The sequence below is a fragment of the Petaurus breviceps genome, unplaced genomic scaffold, assembly GCF_028583685.1.
Source record: "Petaurus breviceps papuanus isolate PSGF00001 unplaced genomic scaffold, PetGlider_PUasm1.0 90823, whole genome shotgun sequence".
Taxonomy (NCBI): domain Eukaryota; kingdom Metazoa; phylum Chordata; class Mammalia; order Diprotodontia; family Petauridae; genus Petaurus; species Petaurus breviceps.
This window is the reverse complement of record NW_027187352.1, coordinates 19,284,819-19,304,243: the sequence shown is the minus strand read 5'-3', so window position 1 is coordinate 19,304,243 and position 19,425 is coordinate 19,284,819. Positions and strand designations below refer to the sequence as shown.

Below are 19,425 nucleotides of genomic sequence, written 5' to 3'. Positions count from 1 at the left end.
TCTCTCTCTCTCTCTCTCTCTCTCTCTCTCTCTCTCTCTCTCTCTCAGAGGGCAATTGGGGTTAAGTGACTTGCCCAAGGTCACACGGCTAGTTTTTGTGTTAAATGTCTGAGGCTGGATTTTAACTCAGGTACTCCTGACTCCAGGGCTGGTACTCTATTCACTGCGCCACCTAGCCACCCCCAAGAAGAGCATTTTCCATCAAGATGGAGTGGGATCCCAGAGGAGCAGCATAGTTTCTTGTTCCAAGGGATAAGGGGCCTTTTCTGGGTAAAGATTATAGTGTAGACCAGGAGAGTAGTGACACCTCTTCCCAGATAATACCACCTTAGAAGCAACAAAAGCTTCCAAACCCTCAGAACTAGTTCTTGAAAAAGCAGTGAAAAAAGCCTGAAGTGTGAGACACTCCACCACTCTACTCCCACCAGGAACAGAGCTGAACTTTAACATAAAATTGAAAATCAAGAAATAGGGCAGAAAAATGAGCAAACAATAAAAAAAAAACTTTATTATTAAAAAAGCTTCTATGGAGATAGGGAAGATCAAGCCACAAACTCAGAAGAAAACAATGAAGTCAAAACACCTACAAATGAAGCCTCAAAGGGGAAAAACATGTGAATTGGATATAAACTCAACAAGAATTCCTGGGAGAGCTAAAAAATTATTTTTGAAATCAAATAAGAATGGTCAAGGGAAAATTTAAATAAATGAGAGCAAAGGAAGAAAATTATGAAAAAAAAAACAATTAACAGCTTGGTGAAACAGGTAACAAAAATACTGAAGAAAACAATACCTTACAAAACAGAATTGGCCAAATCAAAAAAGAGGTACAAAAATTCATGGATGAAAAGATCTCCTTATAAAAAAAGCAGAACTGGCTAAATGGAAAAAAGTACACAAGCTCACTGAAGAAAATAATTCCTTAAAAATTAGAATGGGGGGGGGTGGCTAGGTGGTATAGTGAATAGATCACCAGCCCTGGAGTCAGGAGGACCTGAGTTCAAATCCGGCCTCAGACACTTAACACACACACAAAAAAAACCCTAGCCATGTGACCTTGGGCAAGTCACTTAACCCCAATTGCCCTGCCTTCCCCCTCCAAAAATAACAATAATAATAATAATAATTTACCAAGTAAAGCTAAAAATAATTCTGAAGAGAAAAGAGACATTTAACACAATCAATAACGTCCAAGTATTCCTATTAAAAGACAGAGACTTTGCAAGGCACTAGACAAAAGAAACTTAAGCTCAATAAATAACTCAAACAGCTCAAAAGGGTTAAATAATGATTTAAGTGCATACATCTTAAAGTAGAGAGAAGAGGCTGTTTTAAGTGTTAATGAAGAAATAAGGGGAGACAAACTATAGGTTTGGGTGTCAAAAAGAGAAAAGGAAAGAAATATTCCAGGGAGAAAATGAGAAGGGAGCAGGAATTTTTATTTTTTAAATGGGTTATTATAAGAGAAGGTTATTCCTTTGGAGAGATGGGAGGGAGGAAGTGGTGAACCAGGGGCTTATCTGGGCTAGGCAAGGGGGAAAAAAACTTAGAATAAATAAATAGAAATAACGTAATGATAGAAGTAAAATGGACTAAGTATTGGTACTGGGCTGGGAATGACAGAGGAAAAGAAGAAGTTTGAGAATAAAGGTAATCAGGAGAGGAAAAATCTAACGCAAAAGAGGAAGGAAGATAAATGTTTTTACAAGATTTGGTGGAGGGAAAGGCAAGCTAAACTATAATGATAAACATGAATGGGACAAATTCACCCATAAACCACGGAGTGGCAAAATAAATTAGAAAACAATAGTTCCCAACAGTTTGTTTGCAATAAATACAATTAAAGATTCATAATGCTAAAAGGAGGGGTTGGAAGAGAATTTATTATACCTCCAGAGAATCCAAGAAAAAGTAGAAGCAGCGATCTTGAGCTCAAGAGTGAAAATAAATATAGCTAATAGAGACAAGGTGGGAAAAGATCTTATGCTTAGAGGCACCAGAGATCATGAAACAATATAGATATGAAATATATGCTCCCTGAATGTTATGGCACCTAAGTACTTAAATAGCAAATTAACTGAATTACAAGAAGACAAAGTCAATAATTTGGGGACTTCAATATGTCACGTTTAGACTTAAATATCAGAAAAATAAATAGGAAAGAAATGAATCTGAGCAGAATTTTGGAAAATCTAGGTCGTCCTGACCGAGACCATCTCTCTCTAGTGCACCACACTGTCATGGGTATAAAAATAAATGAAGGATAGAGCAGACAGTTTTTATTACATTCAATGAAAAAGCTTTCACACAAATAAAATCTAGGATAAGAAAGTGAACCCAGAAAAAATCCTCTGCATGAGGTATTTGTGATTAATACACACATACAATCAAGAGTCATTCCTCAACAAATGAATGGTGAAAGTATATGAACAATTTTCAGAAGAAGGAATAAAAAATGATCAATAGCCGCACAAAATGTTCCTAAGTACTAATAAAATGTGATATAAAAATCATCCATTTTGAAGAGGGAAAGCAAATTAGAGTCAAAACACAAGTGCCCCTTCCAGATTTACTGAGTGTTTATTTCGTATGAGGTGCTGTGCTGATGTGAAATGGGATAAAAGACAAATAAGGCACATGCCATACTCCTAAACAACTAGATAAAACATGCATATAAATAGAATATGAACTAGAGTAAAGAAAAGTAGCAAGAACCTGGGATTTGCAGTCAGGTGATAGTAATGATGATGATCCCAGCTTGGACACTTACTAGCTATGTTATCATGGGCAAGTCAGTCTCCCCCAGCCTCAGTTTCTTCATCCATTAAATGGGGTAATGACACTTGGAATAGCAATCTCACATGGCCATGAAGAAAGTGCTTCATAATTTGTTCGTGTTATTACCTCCATCATTGAGGTATTAAAATATAGGAGCTACACAAGCAAAGAGCTTGTTTCAATGATCACTTCCACCTGAGGCAGAGAAAGTGTCATGGAAAAGGTGGCACCTGAGCTGTACCTTAAAGGACACTGCATCGTGTGAGGACAAAGTACTCGGGGACAAACTCTCCAAAAGGCCCTGTTGTTGCCGTCGTTCAGTTGTTTTGGTTGTGTCTGACTCCTTATGACCCCGTTTGGGGTTTTCTTGGCCAAGGTGCTGGAATTTTTTGTCATTTCCTCCTCCAGCTCATTTTAGAGATGAGGAAACTGAGGCAAACAAGGTTAAGTGACTTGCCCAAGGTCACACAGATAGTAAGTGCCTGAGGCTGGATTTGAACTCAGGTCTTCCTGACTTGAGGCCCAGAGTTCCATCCACTGTGCCACTTCACTGCCTTTACATGTCTTTATGCCCAGATCCCTATATTCTCACTGTCTTTTCACATACTGCAAGAAGGCTTTCACAGAATGTTTTGCCTGTTATGAATTTCTGGTCACCTGCTTATCTTGTAATTATTATAATTTTATATTGACAAATGCCCACATGGTATTTGTTTAATTTGCTTTTCCCCCCACCTGCTTTAAGCCTATCGTTAATAAACTATTTATATTGTACAATTTGTCAATATAATTCTGGATTCTAGCTTTTCCTCTAGGATCCTAGTCCTTTCCCAGGCTGGAATAACAAAGATTGTTTCGTTAGTTACCAAAATAAATAGAATGTTCCAAGTCCAAAGAAACTTTTTTTTAAATTCTGTGATGTTCCATTTTAATATACTCCCAATGCTCAAACAAAACAAATATGACCCATATTAGTTGAATCTGCTTAAGATCACTATGGAATGGAGATTTAATTAACTCTTTCCACAGAATGCCTTTCCAGCAATTTTGCTGCATACTAACCTTTTCACAAACGCTAAAGTAACTACTAGCTCAGACATTAACCCTGATAATATTTCACCAAATGGGGCACTGGACCAATTATCTGTCTGGCTCACAGTGCAGTTGACGCCGGGGACATGTGTCTGATTACACACGTGGCCTATTTAGTTTTGCTCTATTTTAGGACCACAGGCTAAACAGAGGCCAGTAGTCTTGCTAATAAGTGCTTTTGTTCTCAAGGGGGATGAGGCAAAAGAATTCCAATCTGTCACCACAAGTAGAAAATTGACTCATAACTCTCACCCTACTTGTGGTGAATTCTTCCTGGCATGCAAAGAGTATTATTGTTTTTATATCATCATCATCACCATCGTTATCACCATCATCATCATCATCATCATCATACCTTGCCTTCCATTTGGCTGTTGAATTCTGGAGAGACTTAAAAATTTAAATAGGCTAACTTAACCTTCACAATCAAATGAACAAAACACTGTTTCTAAATGTATTGCCTCTCACCTGGATATTTTGAGATCTACAAGTTTGCAGTCAAATAACTGACATATAAGCCGTAAATTTTCTTCTTCTAGATGGTGGATAGCAACTTCCAATTCTGCCAGTTCTTTCTTATGAAGTTCAACCTACCCCAAAAGGAGAAGAAAGAAAGAATATCAGTATAAATCTGAATAAGAGCCTTTCTTTATGTGGCACTTTAGGATTACAAAGTAACTTCTCATATGGTCTTCCTGACACCTGTGAAGTAAGCCGGTAGTGTAGTAATGCCTCCAGTTTACAGATGAGGAAACCACACTTTGAGAAGCTGACTTGCCTAAGGTTACACAGCTAGTAAGAGGTAGAGTCATGTGCTGAATCCAGGTCTTTTGACGACAAATCAAGTGCTCTTTCCGCTACATTGCTGTCTCCCTGTTACACAATTGCTGTCAATTTTCCTAAAAGAAATTCATCTGCTGGAATGGAAGATGCATTAATTTTAGGGAAAGATGAATCACTCCTAGTTAATTTTTGCATTTATTTTTGATTACTTTAGGAGGAAATGAGAGAGCTCTTTTCAAAATGATCTATGTAGCATGCATGCATGGTCACAAAATTAGAAAAATCCCCTGCCCATAAAACTCTGAAGTAGTATTTAGTCTCTACCCTTCTTTCCTCACCCCTGACCTTCCCCAAACCCTGGTGACTAAGACATGAGTTTGGAGGGGTGGGGAAACCATCTTTGTTATATAAAAATGAAAATCAAGCATAGACCTGGTCTGCTATAAACTATATGCAACACAGAAAACTCTAGTAATGCCCTAAATGATATACAGCATTGGGTTTATTATTAGAAATTATTATTAGAAAAGTAAAAACTAGAGAAATGTTGGCAGAGTCAAGATGGCAGAGTAGAAGCAGGACCTCTGCCCGGCTCTGGCTTCCACCTTACTCAATCCATGTAAAAGGGCACTCTGAACAAACTCTGGAGCTACAGAACCCACAAAATGACACAGAGAAGCTAACCTCCGGCTGAGGACGGCCCAGCAGGCTGGCAGGAATTGGCCTGCTCAATGCTCTGGGAGCCAAGCCCAGCCCCACACCTAGGTTTTAGCCCCAGGGCAGGCCTGACCAGCTGCCAGCTGGAGGGACTCCAGATCACCAGCAGCTGTGGTGGTCCAGAATTATCAACATATAGATGCAAAAGATATATATGCAAAGTACAAAGTGAGAGGTCAGTGCAGTCTGGACTTTGGGACCCAGTAAGTGGGAGTGCCTCGGCTTTTGCCCTCAGGGTGAGAAGCCCTGAGGGCTGCGCAGCCGCCACCACGTGGCAGCTTCAGCTCCTGGTCTGCAGAGTACAGGGGGACCAAGCAACCATTCTGAGGGGTAATCACTCTTGCTTTAACCTGCTTGGATCTGGATTGTTGTCTAGGGAGGAGGTCCTGGGGTGTGTGATCAACTTGCCACAGTGTATGGTGGCTTCAGAGAGGACACCCAACTAATATCTCCAGCAGCTGAGAAAACCCCAGCATTTGGAATGAAGTTCCCCTGTCTGGTGGCAGAGTCCTACCGTGGCAAAAAGCCCAGGGGTCAAGTGACTGAGGGGCGACATGACCAGGCAAAGGAAGCAAAGCAAAAAGAAGAATCCAACATTAGACTCCTGTTTTGGGGACAAAAAGGATCAAAGCATGCAACAGGAGGAAGACAGTGAAGTCAGAACTCCTGCACCAAAAGCTTCAAAGAAAAATACGAGCTGGTTACAAGCCACAGAGGACCTTAAGAAGCAGATAAGAAAAGTGTAGAAAAAATTGGGAAGAGAAATGAGAACAATACAAGAAAATTATGAGATGAGAGTCAACAGCCTGACTGAGGAAAATAATAACTTAAAAAATAGACTAACTCAAATGGCAAAAAAGGCTCAAAAAGGCAATGAGGAGAAGAATGCTTAAAAAGCCAAATTTGCCAGATGGAAAAAGAATCTCAAAAGCTCACTGAGGAGAATCATCCCTTCAGATTTAAATTGGAGCAAATAGAAGCTAATGACTTTATGAGAAATAAAGATACTATTAAATAGATCCGAAAAAATAGAAGGCAATGTGAAATATCTCATTGGAAAATCCACTGACCTGGAAAATAGATCCAGGAGAGATAATTTAAAAATTACTGGACTACCTGAAAGCCATGATCAAAGAAAGAACCTAGAAATCATCCTCCAAGAAATTCTCAAGGAAAACTGCCCTGATGTTTTAGAACCAGAGGGCAAAATAGAGGTTGAAAGAATCCACTGATCACCTCCTGAAAAAGATCCCCAAAAGAAAACTCCTAGGAATATTATAGCCAGGTTCCAAAATTCCCAGATCAAGGAGAAAATATTACATGCATCCAGGAAGAAATGATTTGAATATTGTAGAAACACAATCAGGATAACTCAGGATCTGGCAGCTTCTACACTGAGGGATTGAAGGGCCTGGAATATATTCCGGAGGTCAAAGGAACTGGGATTAAAACCAAGAATCACCTACCCAGCAAAACTGAGTATCATGTTTCAGGGGAAAATATGGTCATTCAGTGGAACAGAGGACTTTCAAGCATTCTTGATGAAAAAACCAGAGTTGAATAGAAAATATGAAATTCAGATACAAGAAGCAAGAGAAGCATGAGAAGGTAAACAGGAAAAAGAAATCATAAGTCACTGATCAAAGTTGAACTATTAACATTCCTACATGGAAAAACGATAATTGTAACTGATGAAACTTTTCTCAGTATGAAAATAGTTGAAGGGAATATATATATATATGTCTATATCAGAGGGTATACGGGCATATGAATACATATGTGAATGTGTGTATATGTGTTTACAGGTATACATAGATAGAGGACACAGGACCAATTTAATAAGAAGGGATGATACTTAAAAGGTGAGAGAGGAATATAATGAGAGGAGATGGGGAGAGACAGAATGGGTTAAACTATCTCATATAGAAGAGGCAAGGGAAATGGCTACAATGGAGGGGAAGAATAGGAAGGCAAAAGGGAATGGGTCAACCTTATTCTCACTGCATTTGGCTCGGAGAGGAAATGAAATACACACTAAATGGGGTATCTCACCCTATAGGAGAGTAGGGGGGAAGGGGATGAGAGGGGGATGGAAGGGAGGGCAGGCTGGGCGGGGAGGGAAGTTTGAAGCACCCACTTTTGAAAAGGGAAGGGATCAAAGTAGAGAACAGAACAAGTGGGAGGTGGGATAGGAGGGAGGGAAATGTAGTCAGTCTTTTACAATATATCTACTATGTTAATGTTTTGCATTAGCTACACATGTACAACCTATACTGAATTGCTTATCTTCCCAGTAAGGGTGGGTGACAAGGTAGGAAGGGAATGAATCTGGAATTCAAAGTTTTAAAATCAAATGTTAAAAAAATATACATATTATTATTAATACTATCTTATATGTAATTGGGAAATAAGATATAAAGGCACTGGGGCATAGAGATCTACCATGCCCTACTGGAAAAGTAGAAGGGGGTATGGCAGAAGATATGGGAGAGAGCAGATTGGAGGAGAAGATATCCTGTGGGACTGCTATTTTGTGGTGGTGGGTAGGGGAAAAATGGGAAGAAAATTTGTGCCTCAAAATCTGGTGGAAATGAATGATGTAAATCAGAATTTAAAAAAAAATGTGTTACTGGAAAAAAAAAAGAAAAGTAAAAACTAAATCTCTCAACTCTCTGTACAATGCATTTAAGGCTTATCTTTGTGGTGGAAATGTTTTGAGCAGTATCAGATCTGATATATGCAATGGAATAGGAGAAAGTGAGTAGGTTATGAGGAAATAGGATCATCTATAGTGACCTAAATGAAGTTTTTTTTTTCCCCAGGTGCCTGTCTGGACTCAGGGATAGACTCTTCCTCCCTTATCAAGCTCCTGAGTTGGGACCAAGCAACCCCAAAGAGAAGGGTTGAAAAGAGGCACAAAAGGGAATATGTGAATCTATGTTTCAGTAAATTTTCCATATCTAAATTTGTGCTCCAAAACTAAATTCAAGTTGTTTTTTATTATTATTCCATAATATCAGAAATTTAGAGCTGAAAGGGACCACAGGGGCCAATGAATCAAACTTCTTCATTTTATAGAGAAGGAAACTGAAGTATAGAGATTGACTTGTCCATAGATTAAAAAAATGCCTGAGAAGGGATTTGAACTCAGGTCTTCCTGACTCCAGTTCAGGTACTCTACCCACCCCATTCTTCCTCTAGTCTTTAGTAATATATTAAACATATTTAACAATCTATTTAATAATATATTATAATAATATAGTGCATAGGCTATCCCTGCTCCCACTGTATGACCAGCCCATTTTCATTTAAATCATACATTTCTTTGATGACATTTCCCACTCCAGTTTTTCAGAATCCTTTGTTTATAATATATTACAGCCTCTTTATGCTCATCTGTATCTCTTACCCTCTCGGTGATCCCCATTTTCAAATCTTCAGAGACTGTAATGTTACACGATTTGTAGTGATAGAGCAACAAGGGTAGAATACTATTATTTGTAACATAGGGCTTTGTTTTGGGAAGAATTTTGAGGCCATTAAAAGTTTCAAACATCTAAAAGGGAATCTAACCTGCTCTAATCTGTCTGTAACTCATGCATTTAAAGAGTCTAAGGCATACTGAAAGCCAAGCTCTCTAGTTTGTCATGCAACTATTTATAATAGTCTGAACAATATTTCATCCACTTGGTTTTTTTTTTCCTCTTGTGTGGATGGTTAGGCCAAACCCTGTAGGTGGTTATAAATCTTGACCAGGAGGTTCTACCATATTCTGGGGTACCTGATGCAATCACGTCAACCTCAAAGAGAAGCTTCTGAAGAAACTCATTGTTCATAGGATGTCTTTGCCCTTGGACTCTATACTACACACCTTCCAACAGAATGATCACACCTTTGGAGAACATACTTCTTCCTATTTTATGCCTTGCCTCGTATTTATTATCAGAGTTACCAATAAAAACATATGTGCATGTCTTTCAAGGAATCTTTATTATTTTTATATATGCATGTGAGATACCATATTGGAGAGAACATTTAAGGTAGCATTTTTGCTCTGCTGAATCAAATTCTTTTTAAAAAAATAATAAATATACAATAGTACCTTGTATTTCCTATATCTGTCAACTGTACAATGACAAAAATATTGTTTACTTGGCAATATCACTTACAAAAACCTGCTTATTCACAATTTAATAACCCTTCAGAGATGCCCTCAATGCAACATTTTTATATAGATAGATAAATTGTATATAAATTTTATATGTTGGTAGATGTTAATGTTCTGTCAGTAATCTGTTTGTTTAGTATTAATAAGATCTAAGACTTTAGTCCACACCTTTGATATTTTCTTCTTCTTGAGATATCTTGAGAATCCCTCAATACCCTCACAAGTGTACTCCCTCCATCAGGGACCTATCCTGTACATAAGTGGTTAAGTTCATCCATTTTTCACATCTTTATATTCTTCTTTCTATAGCCTCCATTACTCAGCACTCCCCTGGAAATCTTTGTTTAACCCTTTAACAGTTTTTAAAAACAATTTGTATCATTTCTAAAAAATATAAATTTTTTAAAAATGATGCATCCTAAATTTAATAATTTATTGTAAATTTGTGGGGTTTTTCTTGCATTGAAATTTTGATGACACAATATTGCATTATGTAACCATATAGTATCATATTGTAAACAAGTCACTACCCACACATATTCCTCCCAATGCATGCTGGACTTCCCAACAATGTGCGACATGCTTGCCTGCCAACACTTGCATGGTAAGCCCTGTTGGTGAACTTGACCACTGATGGATCATAACTTGCATTTTGTATGTTTATTTGGAAAATAATGTAATCACTATGGCTTTAACTCTGTTATGCAACAATGAAACATGTGTGAACAGTTTTTCAAAATTTTCTTATCTTCCTATCTTTCCTTATGCTTCCACTGTCCCTTTATTTTTATTCAACACCCCCCCCCAATTGTACCCAAGACTACTACAACCTCCTGGATCATTCCAACACCCTCAGGAGCCAATATCACCCACTTTGGGAACCTATGGACTCTCGATTGCCAGTTTTAGCAACATTTTATTCCATATAAACCTTGCTAATAGTACAAGTAAATTTGATTCTTTTATAGTTGTTCTAAAATCAATAAAAAATTGTATTATTGTGTGTGTTGAGGTGCCATTGAATAATTGTATGTCGGTGGGAGTAATAACTATTAAATTATTGGCTAACTGGCATTCAGAAGTTAAAATACATCTTCAGCAAGGACAGTTGGTTATAAGGGTATCCACAGACAGTGGTAACTGCACTACTGAAAACACATTGCAATAATACTATGGACTCTTGAGAGTAATGTCTTCAAGAAAGAAGATAATGCAGTAGCTGCAATATGCAGAATATCTGATACTGTAAAGTCTTTAGATTCCCAAAGAGATAACTAGAAGGGGAACCTCATAAGACTGTAAACCTTTCAATGATTGTCTTCATCTAGATGTGGGGCTCCCCAGAGGGTTGACATGCTTGACTCAAGAAATTAGGTTTCTTCCCCTTTTAGGAGAATGGGTCTCCACTCTCAGTAGGTCTATCTATCTGAAAGTCTTTATGGGCTCTCAGGAATATGAAGTTCACTAGAAAGTGAGGAGAGCAAGAGCTAGAAGATGAGACAGAAAGAAGTTGGTCACGTACACATGTACTCCATCCCCTGGAGGAAAGCTTCCATAATCACATGGTCCCTTCAGGGAACCATATCCTCAAAAGAACCCTGTGGCACCAGAGATGGCAGTGGACAAAGGTAACAGTGAAGTACTGATCAGCAGAAGGGTCCCTGGACCAAATCTGATGGACTCCATAAAAGAATTTATGGACCAAACAAGAAGCAGAGCAAGGGACAGAGCCACCAAGGAGAGAAGAACATCCAGACATTGCATTTCAATGTACTGTGCATTATGTGACCTGTGAAGGTCTTGGAGAGAAGGGTAGAATACTAATGCCAAGTGCTTTCCCCCTGATGGAGAACTTCCCTAACTAGGGAAGCACTATAGGTTAGAAGAATATAAAGTATTCCAAAAAGGCAGGGCCCAAAAAGATAGCAATCCTGTTTTATTTTCCTTTCTAGAGTTGGAATGGGGAAGGGGTATGTCAACTCAGGATAGTACTATATTTGGAATGTGGCAATCATAAAAGAGGGAAGGAGATTTGTTTTGACGATAATCTTGGAAATAAGTCCTTTCTATTTTTGTCTTATTTTTTAAATAAAGCATGTTCCCTAGCTGATGTTTATTTGCTTTTAGCTTTAGTGTTTGCATAGAAGCTGAGGACTTATTCCATAGAGATCTAGAGTCAATTTCTGACCTTTCCAGTAGAAGCTCTGGTTAGAGACATGAGTCAGAAAGAGGGAATTAGCAAGAAGCCCCGAGGGAATTATTTGACCACTAGTTCTTGAATCCATGTAAACTTAGATCAAAGGTTCTTAGTCATGTTTGTGTATCTATATTTTTATCTATCTATCTACACATGCACACACAGATACAAACGTGTATATTTTTGGCATTTGTATATAGCTATAGATTGTGTATGTATACACATATGTACATACACACATAAATGTATATAGATGGATGAATATAGATATAGATGGATTGGATAATGTTGGACCCATGATTTTATCAGTACAGGCATCTCTTGATGAAGACATTTCCTCTGCCAGGGTGCAATGACACTTTCTCTGCAGATTATAGTTTTAAAGAGTTGTTGAGGGGCAGCTAGGTGGCATTGTGAATAGAGCACCGGCCCTGGAGTCAGGAGGACCTGAGTTCAAATCCGGCCTCAGACACTTAATACAAAAACTAGCCATGTGACCTTGGGCAAGTCACTTAACCCCCATTGCCCTCCAAAAAGAAAAAAAAGATGATAATTTTATGTTAAATATTCTACTTACTTCTTTTTTAAGCCAATCATTTTCCAAGATTTCTCTACTGCTGCGTTTATCAATGTTTCTTACAGCATTCTAAAAAAGAATAATATTTGTTTCAAAGAATAAAATTTACAATACTACAAATTTGAGTTATTAATCTCTCTCTATATATACACACACACACACACACACACCACATGACATATATCAGTTTTTCTAGTCATTCCTTTACATTTACATTTGCAATACTGAGATGTAGCCAAGATCATTCTTTCAGTGTAAATGGAAAGTTTCTATTACGTGATTTCATACTATGACTTTGACTGTATATCTATAGAGAGTAAATGGTGAACTAGATAAAATGGCTATTCTTGTGACCATTCTATGACTGACAGTTGCTATGGGCAAATTATATAGTAATTTGTAACAATTCATATGGTGGTGAAAAGTTATTGATTAATCATACTGTAGTATATTCATTTCATGCATATAGACATGAGAATTGCCTTATTACATCATTTACATTTGAACAAAAGCAAGAAAAGAGTGCTAGACCTGAAGTCATGACGACCTGAGTTCAGATTTTACCTCAGACACTTAGCTGTGTGACCCTGGACAAGTCATTATCTCCCAGGGTTGTTGTGAGAATGAAATGAGATATTTGTAAAGCACTTTGCAAAACTGAAAGTGCTGTATACGTGCTGGCCTATAAAAATGAGCTATGAAGGAGCTCACCTCTTTTTCCCTTGAAGGATTTCCCCCACCTACCCACAAACAAAACCAGAAGCTTGCAGAAAGGCCTAGTGACAGCCTGTTTGCCTGGTCAAGCCTGAGAGGGGAATTACTAGACCGCTAGTTTAGAGCTATTGCCATCTGCTTTTATTTTTTTTCCTTTTCTGGACATAGGTCAGAGACTAGCAATTCTGAAGGCAGAGGATATTTGAAGGTGCAAGTATTGCCCTATGGGTAAAACTGACTTTGAGAGCGCCCAAATTCTAGATATCAAAATATCCAAAGATATCAAAAGTTTCTGAGCCTGAGAATCAGGCCCTATGAAATAAATCTTCTCAGATGCTGAAAAGTTTGAATAAGAAAAAGGACTACCCCACAATCTAAACCTATGTCATGGGGGGCAAAGAGATTTATGCTTAAGCAACCTTCCATTATATTTCTGAGAGTAGATCCAAGGCGGGTGGGGGGTACTGGATCAGAAGCACTCTAAAGTATCATTGCTTTGGAATTTAATGAAATCTAATGGAAATGGAATCTAATGAGCCTAACGGCCTATTTACATGCCTTATTCTTCTTTATCTGCTCATCAATTCCTGTGAGTCTTATGTATTTAATGATTTTTTGGTGACAGTTGAAATAGAGCCCCCTACCACAAACTATATTGCACATTTAGTACATATGCAGGAGTGGGGACTTGGCTACACATTTGTGAAAAAAATATACACAAGCTATACCTAGGCTTTATTTTGGAGATGAGTTTGGATTAACTTCAGATGGGATCAATCAGTCAAAAAGATAAACTGACCCTTTAGCATGATGTCACCAAGATGAAACTTCTTTTAAAAATTATTTTATCTGCAGTTTAAGATTATCCTGGGTTTGTTTTAAAATAAGCATATAAATGCATGGTAGTGGGAAAAGTAATGGACATAGGGTTCACTAGCTGTAAACCTTGGGCAAGTCATATATCTAGCTGGGACAACTCACAAGGTTCTGAGGATCCATTGTTAAAATATTTGTAAACTATAATTGCTAAATACAAGAAAGGTCATGATTACTATTACATTTTAGACAATTCCCAATTTTATTTACGTTCCACTTACATATTAAATCAAATATTTCCTTGTTACAAGAGATATATAATATTAATTTAAACAAATCCACTGCAATTGCTTCCAGTATAGATGAAAAAAAATCATATATATTATATATATATATATATATATATATATATATATATATATATGACAAAAGAAAAAATAATCACAAAACTGAAATATACCTGTGTGGCCAATTCCTTCTTTTCAACCATTTGTTTCAAGGTGTTGCTGCTTATTCTCTTTCTAGTTTCATCCAGAGAAGCTCTATAATATTCTTTCAAAAGAAAGCCATAAACTATGAGTAGGGCTAATTTCAGGCAAATGTGTAAAATAGACGAATTTATTCTTCTCTTTTCTCCACTGAGAGTCTCTTCCTCTCATTTCTATGTTCTTTTGCTGATTTTCAGCATCCTTCCCCACATCCACCCTCACCCCCCACCCATTAAGTCGGAGCTTTCACAAAAGCGTCCCCACTTAGGAAGAAGCATGATCTAATAAGATATAAATGTATTGTGAATTTGTTTGATGTGTTAGTTCTCTCGGTAGCATTAATATTTTTGAATAATGTCAGAAAGAAATCAAAAAGGAATAAATCTCTAATGATAGATTTTCATACACTAAGGCACCTGGGTAGCAAAAAATATTTTGCAACTGTCTGCCCCTCGAATCACATCACATGCTTAGCCTTGAAGAAGATGTATCCTTGGGAAGAAATCTAAGCTTTCTACAGTCATATGGAAACATGCTATAAATAACCAATAATTGGAGAAATTAAAATTAAAGCAATTCTGTGGTTCCAGTTTATATTTATCAGAATGACAAAGTTTACAAAAATGAAAAGTGTTCAAAGGGTTGTGGGAAAACAGGCATATTGGTACATTTCTGTTGGAGCTGTGAATTGGTACAACCATTCTGGAAAGGGATATGGAACTATACACAAACATTAACCCAGCAATATCAGCAGTAAGCCTACATATACCCCAAAGATGTCAAGGAAGAGGAAACTGTCCTGTGCATACATAAATATTTATCAAAGCTCTTATTATGTGGAGGCCAAGAACTAGAAACTAGTTAACTGGAGAACAGCTTAAGAAACTGAGGCACATAAATGCAATGTAATGTTATTGTGCTGCCAAAAAAATTATGAAAGACAGTTTCAGAGAAATCTGGAAGGAAGAAATCATGAAATGACAGAGAGTGAAGGGAGCAGAACTAGGAAAAGAGTTTATACTATAACAACATCGTAAAAAATGAATAATTTTGATGAACAACTTTAAAAGACTTAAGAACTCTGATCAACTGTGATTCCAGAGGACCAATGATGAAGACGAATTCTACCCACTTCCTGACAGAGCGATGATGGATTAACTATGAAGAATGTCTTGCAGTTTTGACATGGCAAATATGTGAATTTATTTCATAATCGCAAATTTCTTAGAAGGGCTTTGTTTTTCTACTTTTTTGTGGGGAGGAGAAATTGGAGGTAGAGAAAATGCTTGTTAATTTAAAAATAAAACTGGAAAAGACTCTTTCTTAGTTGTAAGTTTCACAGGTTTCCAGTGGATGAATAGTTAAAGAACCAATTTAATGTTAATTAATACATGACCAGAAAGTCACCATTGCTAAAAAATTATCTGAAGATTTTAAACAAACCTAATAAAATAGAACATCTGCCCTACCCAACTCTGTCTCTAATTTATTTGGGATCTTTCTGGCTGGGGTAGGGAAAGTTGAGGTAAATGCGTTTTCCTGCTTAGGGTAGGTATTTTGGGTATGTAAATCTCTAAGCACAACTTAATGTTCCAGATCCCCTTCAGTTCTGTAAAGTGGACAGCATCTCTAACAACTAAAGAAAGGATGTCCCAATAGACCCATTCTGCCTTCCCAGCAACATATCTCATAAAAAGCTCTCTCTAAAAGGGGAAAATAAAGCCGATAGCTGTATCTAGCTCAGGTAACCAATGAGGAGATAGTGAGAATACCTGCTTATGTTCCAGTATTTATCATTCAAGGAAGGCAGGGAGGGAGGGAAGAAGAGAGGAAGGAGAAGGAAAGGAGGAGGAGAAGAAGAAAGGAAGAGAAGGGAGGGCAGAAGGAAGGGAGACAAGGAAGGAAGGGAGAAGAGGAAGGGAGGAAGGAGAGAAGGAAGTTAAGAAAGAAGGTAGAAAACAAGAATTTATTACACACTTACTATATGCCAGACACTGTGCTAATTGCTGAGGATATGATATAAGGGAAAAAGAAAGACAGTCCCTGCCCTTATTGAGTTTACATTCTAACGGGGGAAGACAACATGTAAAAGTGAGCTGATTGGCAGGGGGAGAATGAAGGCATCCAGGAAGCCATAAGCAGAGCTGGAATGGAAACGAAGGCTGGCTGACCTCCACAGAATGGAGGCGCCAGGAGGACCTTAGCAATGGGAGAAGGAGGTGGCAGGCAGAGGAATATTTCAGGGCCAGAAGTTTGCCAGGAGGGTTGGTTATGGCAAGGCGAGAAGGTCTCAGGCACTGAGGGAAATTCTAGGATGAGACAGAAATTGAGGAATGATGTTGATGACTGGAAAGTCAAGAGCAGAGTCAGGAAGAGGATGAAGCCTGCCCAGGAGGAAGGCCTCACTAACAGGAGAAGGTGTGTGAGAACCTGATAAATATCTCTGTGCTCACTGACATGTTATGGAAGAGTGTGCATTTAATTAATTTACATTAATCTCTTGGGGAAATCAAGGTGGTGCAATGAAGAATATTAGCTTCAGAGACAGAAGACCTGGGTTTGATTCTGCATCTGCTAACAACTGCCTGTATGACTTTGGACAAGTGGCTACGTCACTTCAATGCCCCGAGTCTCTGTTTCTTCCTTTATGAAATGAGGGCTTGGCCCAGATGGCTGAAGTGCCTTCTAGCTCTCTGTGAATATATGGGCCTGTTCCTCATTTCTACAGAATATCCTCTCTATTCCAAGTTTTACAACAGGTCACATCATACAGTCTCAGAGGACACATAGAAAAGCTGCATCACGTTCAAAAGGAATCTGTATTGGGAGTCAAAGAAAACATCTGTTTACTCTGATTTCATTGCTTAAAAGTACATTCCTCTCCATCTCCGCTTTCCTTTCCGTCCACTGCATTTTGGAGTCAGTTTTCTGGATGCCCACTGGACCCCAGGATGCTTTTCCTACCTAACCTTTTCCTGATACAAAAATCTGCTGCTGGGGGCGGCTAGGTGGTGCAGTGAATAGAGCACTGACCCTGAAATCAGGAGGACCTGAGTTCAAATCTGGCCTCAAACAATTAACACACAAAACTAGCCATGTGACCTTGGGCAAGTCACTTAACCCCAACTGCCCTACCTTCCCCCTCCAAAAAGAAAAAAAAATCTACTGCTTATTCTGGTCATGGCTCCCTTCTACAGTCTCTGGGAACCTCATTCTGGGGTTTAGAGAGCCTCTTCCCTTCCCCAACTCCTTGTATTAATGGTGGTGGTACATAATTTGAGGAGCACCCTTTTTCTCCTTCCCCACTCTACTGTTGTCTTCCTTCTGAGGATTCGTTATATGTACTTGGAGTAGCCTGGAGGGACTGACCTGACATTTTCCTTGTATTCTCTTTAACTGAACTGATGTCATTTTCTAAGGAGTTGATTAGCTTCGCATGTTGTTCACTCCCCACATTCTTGTACTCCTCCCAATATTCCCTCTCTCCAAGTTTCTCAAGGAACATTTTCTCAGCATTATTTATCTGCAAGCGCATATCTGTTGAAAGAAAACGAAGATGCAATGTCATAATCAATCATTTCTACTATGTTGTTTGTTGAATGATAATAGCCATTCTACACTTAGTTACTAGTATGTGGCAATCTGACCACATGAGGGTAAAGAATCATTGTTGTTCATGTCATGTCCGACTCTTTGTGACCACATTTGGGGTTTTCTTGGCAGAGATACTGAAGTGGTCTGCCATTTCTTTCTCCCATTTTACAGAGGAGGAAACTGAGGCAAACAGTCTCAAGAGGCTTGCCCAGGGTTATACAACTAGTTGAGTGTCTGAAGCCAGATTTGAATTCGGGAAGATGAATCTTCCTGTCTACAAATAATAGCTGAAAAAATGCTGTTGTCACATAAAACAACTTTATGACATTTTTGTTTTAAACCATTTTTTTAAGAAAAATTTCTTCTTCTGTCACTTCAACTGTCACTCCTGTTTTAAATATTTCAGGAAGATTTCTTTCTTGTTCACCCTGAGGGCTAACGTGGTACGTCTGATGATCAAAAGTTCCAGTGTCACCTAGAACGACTGTTGTGTTTGCCTGATGAGACTACAACGGTCCTGTTTTATACACTGTTACATTACATGTAGTGTCTCTTTGTACATCTTTACCATCCAGACTCATACAAGTGAGAAAGAATTACTTTTTACTCGGGTCACTACCAAGGTTCTGGCAATTCTTTTTATTGAAATGTATCTGATGAATTAATCACAAAGTTGAATGTCTGGGCTGCCTTACCATGAAGTGATAGGGCATACTCAGCATGAAAACCCTTTTTTTTTTTAATTCCTAATCATATGAATTAGTACTTCCCAGAGATGGAAGTAGTCTTATATAATTCCAAATCCGTCCCTTTTCTTTGTCATTTTATCTGTAGCCCTTCATCAACCTGAGCTTTAGCTTCCTGATCTGTAAAATGGGAATATTTCATCGACTTCCTGGGATTATGATGTGGAAAGCAATTTTAAAACCCTAAATCCAGGAGCCCAGGGGCCTAGAATGTGACCAGAGAGGGTGTAGCAGCATCTCCCCACATGGAGAGGCCAAGGGCCTGCTTTCAGGAGAACTGCGAGAAAGAGCAGTGGAAGGACCACGAAGAGACATTGGACCACAAGCAGACATTCCCTAACCAGCTCCAGCTGGCAAACCACATGAGGAAATGCCCTCAGAGGCACCCTGCACATATCCCTGACCTCCAAATGGCAGCAAGGCCATTGATAATAATAACAGCTAACACTTATATAGACCTTACTATGGGCCAGGGGCTGTAGTAAGTACTTTACAAATATTATTTCATTTGATCCTGACAATAACCTTGGAAGGGAGGTGCTATTACTATCCCCATTTTACAGCTGAGGAAATTGAGGCAAATAGAGGTTATTAAGTGACTTGCTCAGGGTCACACAATTACTGTCTCAGACTTGGATTCAAGTCTTCTTGAATCTAGGTCCAGCACTCTATCCACTGTGCCACATATGTTAATCCAACTGGGAGAAGTTTAATTTATATAAATTGATCCTAATATAATATCCTGGCTAGCTCTT

General features: G+C 38.3%; 1 protein-coding gene across 1 annotated transcript in view; it reads right to left on the bottom strand.

The window, feature by feature from the left end:
* Nucleotides 1-19,425, bottom strand: part of CCDC83 (coiled-coil domain containing 83) — a 59,226-nt gene that overhangs the window by 11,128 nt on the left and 28,673 nt on the right. Inside the window, exons 4-7 of the mRNA XM_069071066.1 lie at nucleotides 17,700-17,867; nucleotides 14,303-14,394; nucleotides 12,313-12,381; nucleotides 4,339-4,460 (exon numbers count right to left, since the gene is read on the bottom strand). Of these exons, the coding sequence (XP_068927167.1) occupies nucleotides 4,339-4,460; nucleotides 12,313-12,381; nucleotides 14,303-14,394; nucleotides 17,700-17,867 (451 nt within the window). The remainder of the gene's footprint in view (nucleotides 1-4,338; nucleotides 4,461-12,312; nucleotides 12,382-14,302; nucleotides 14,395-17,699; nucleotides 17,868-19,425) is intronic.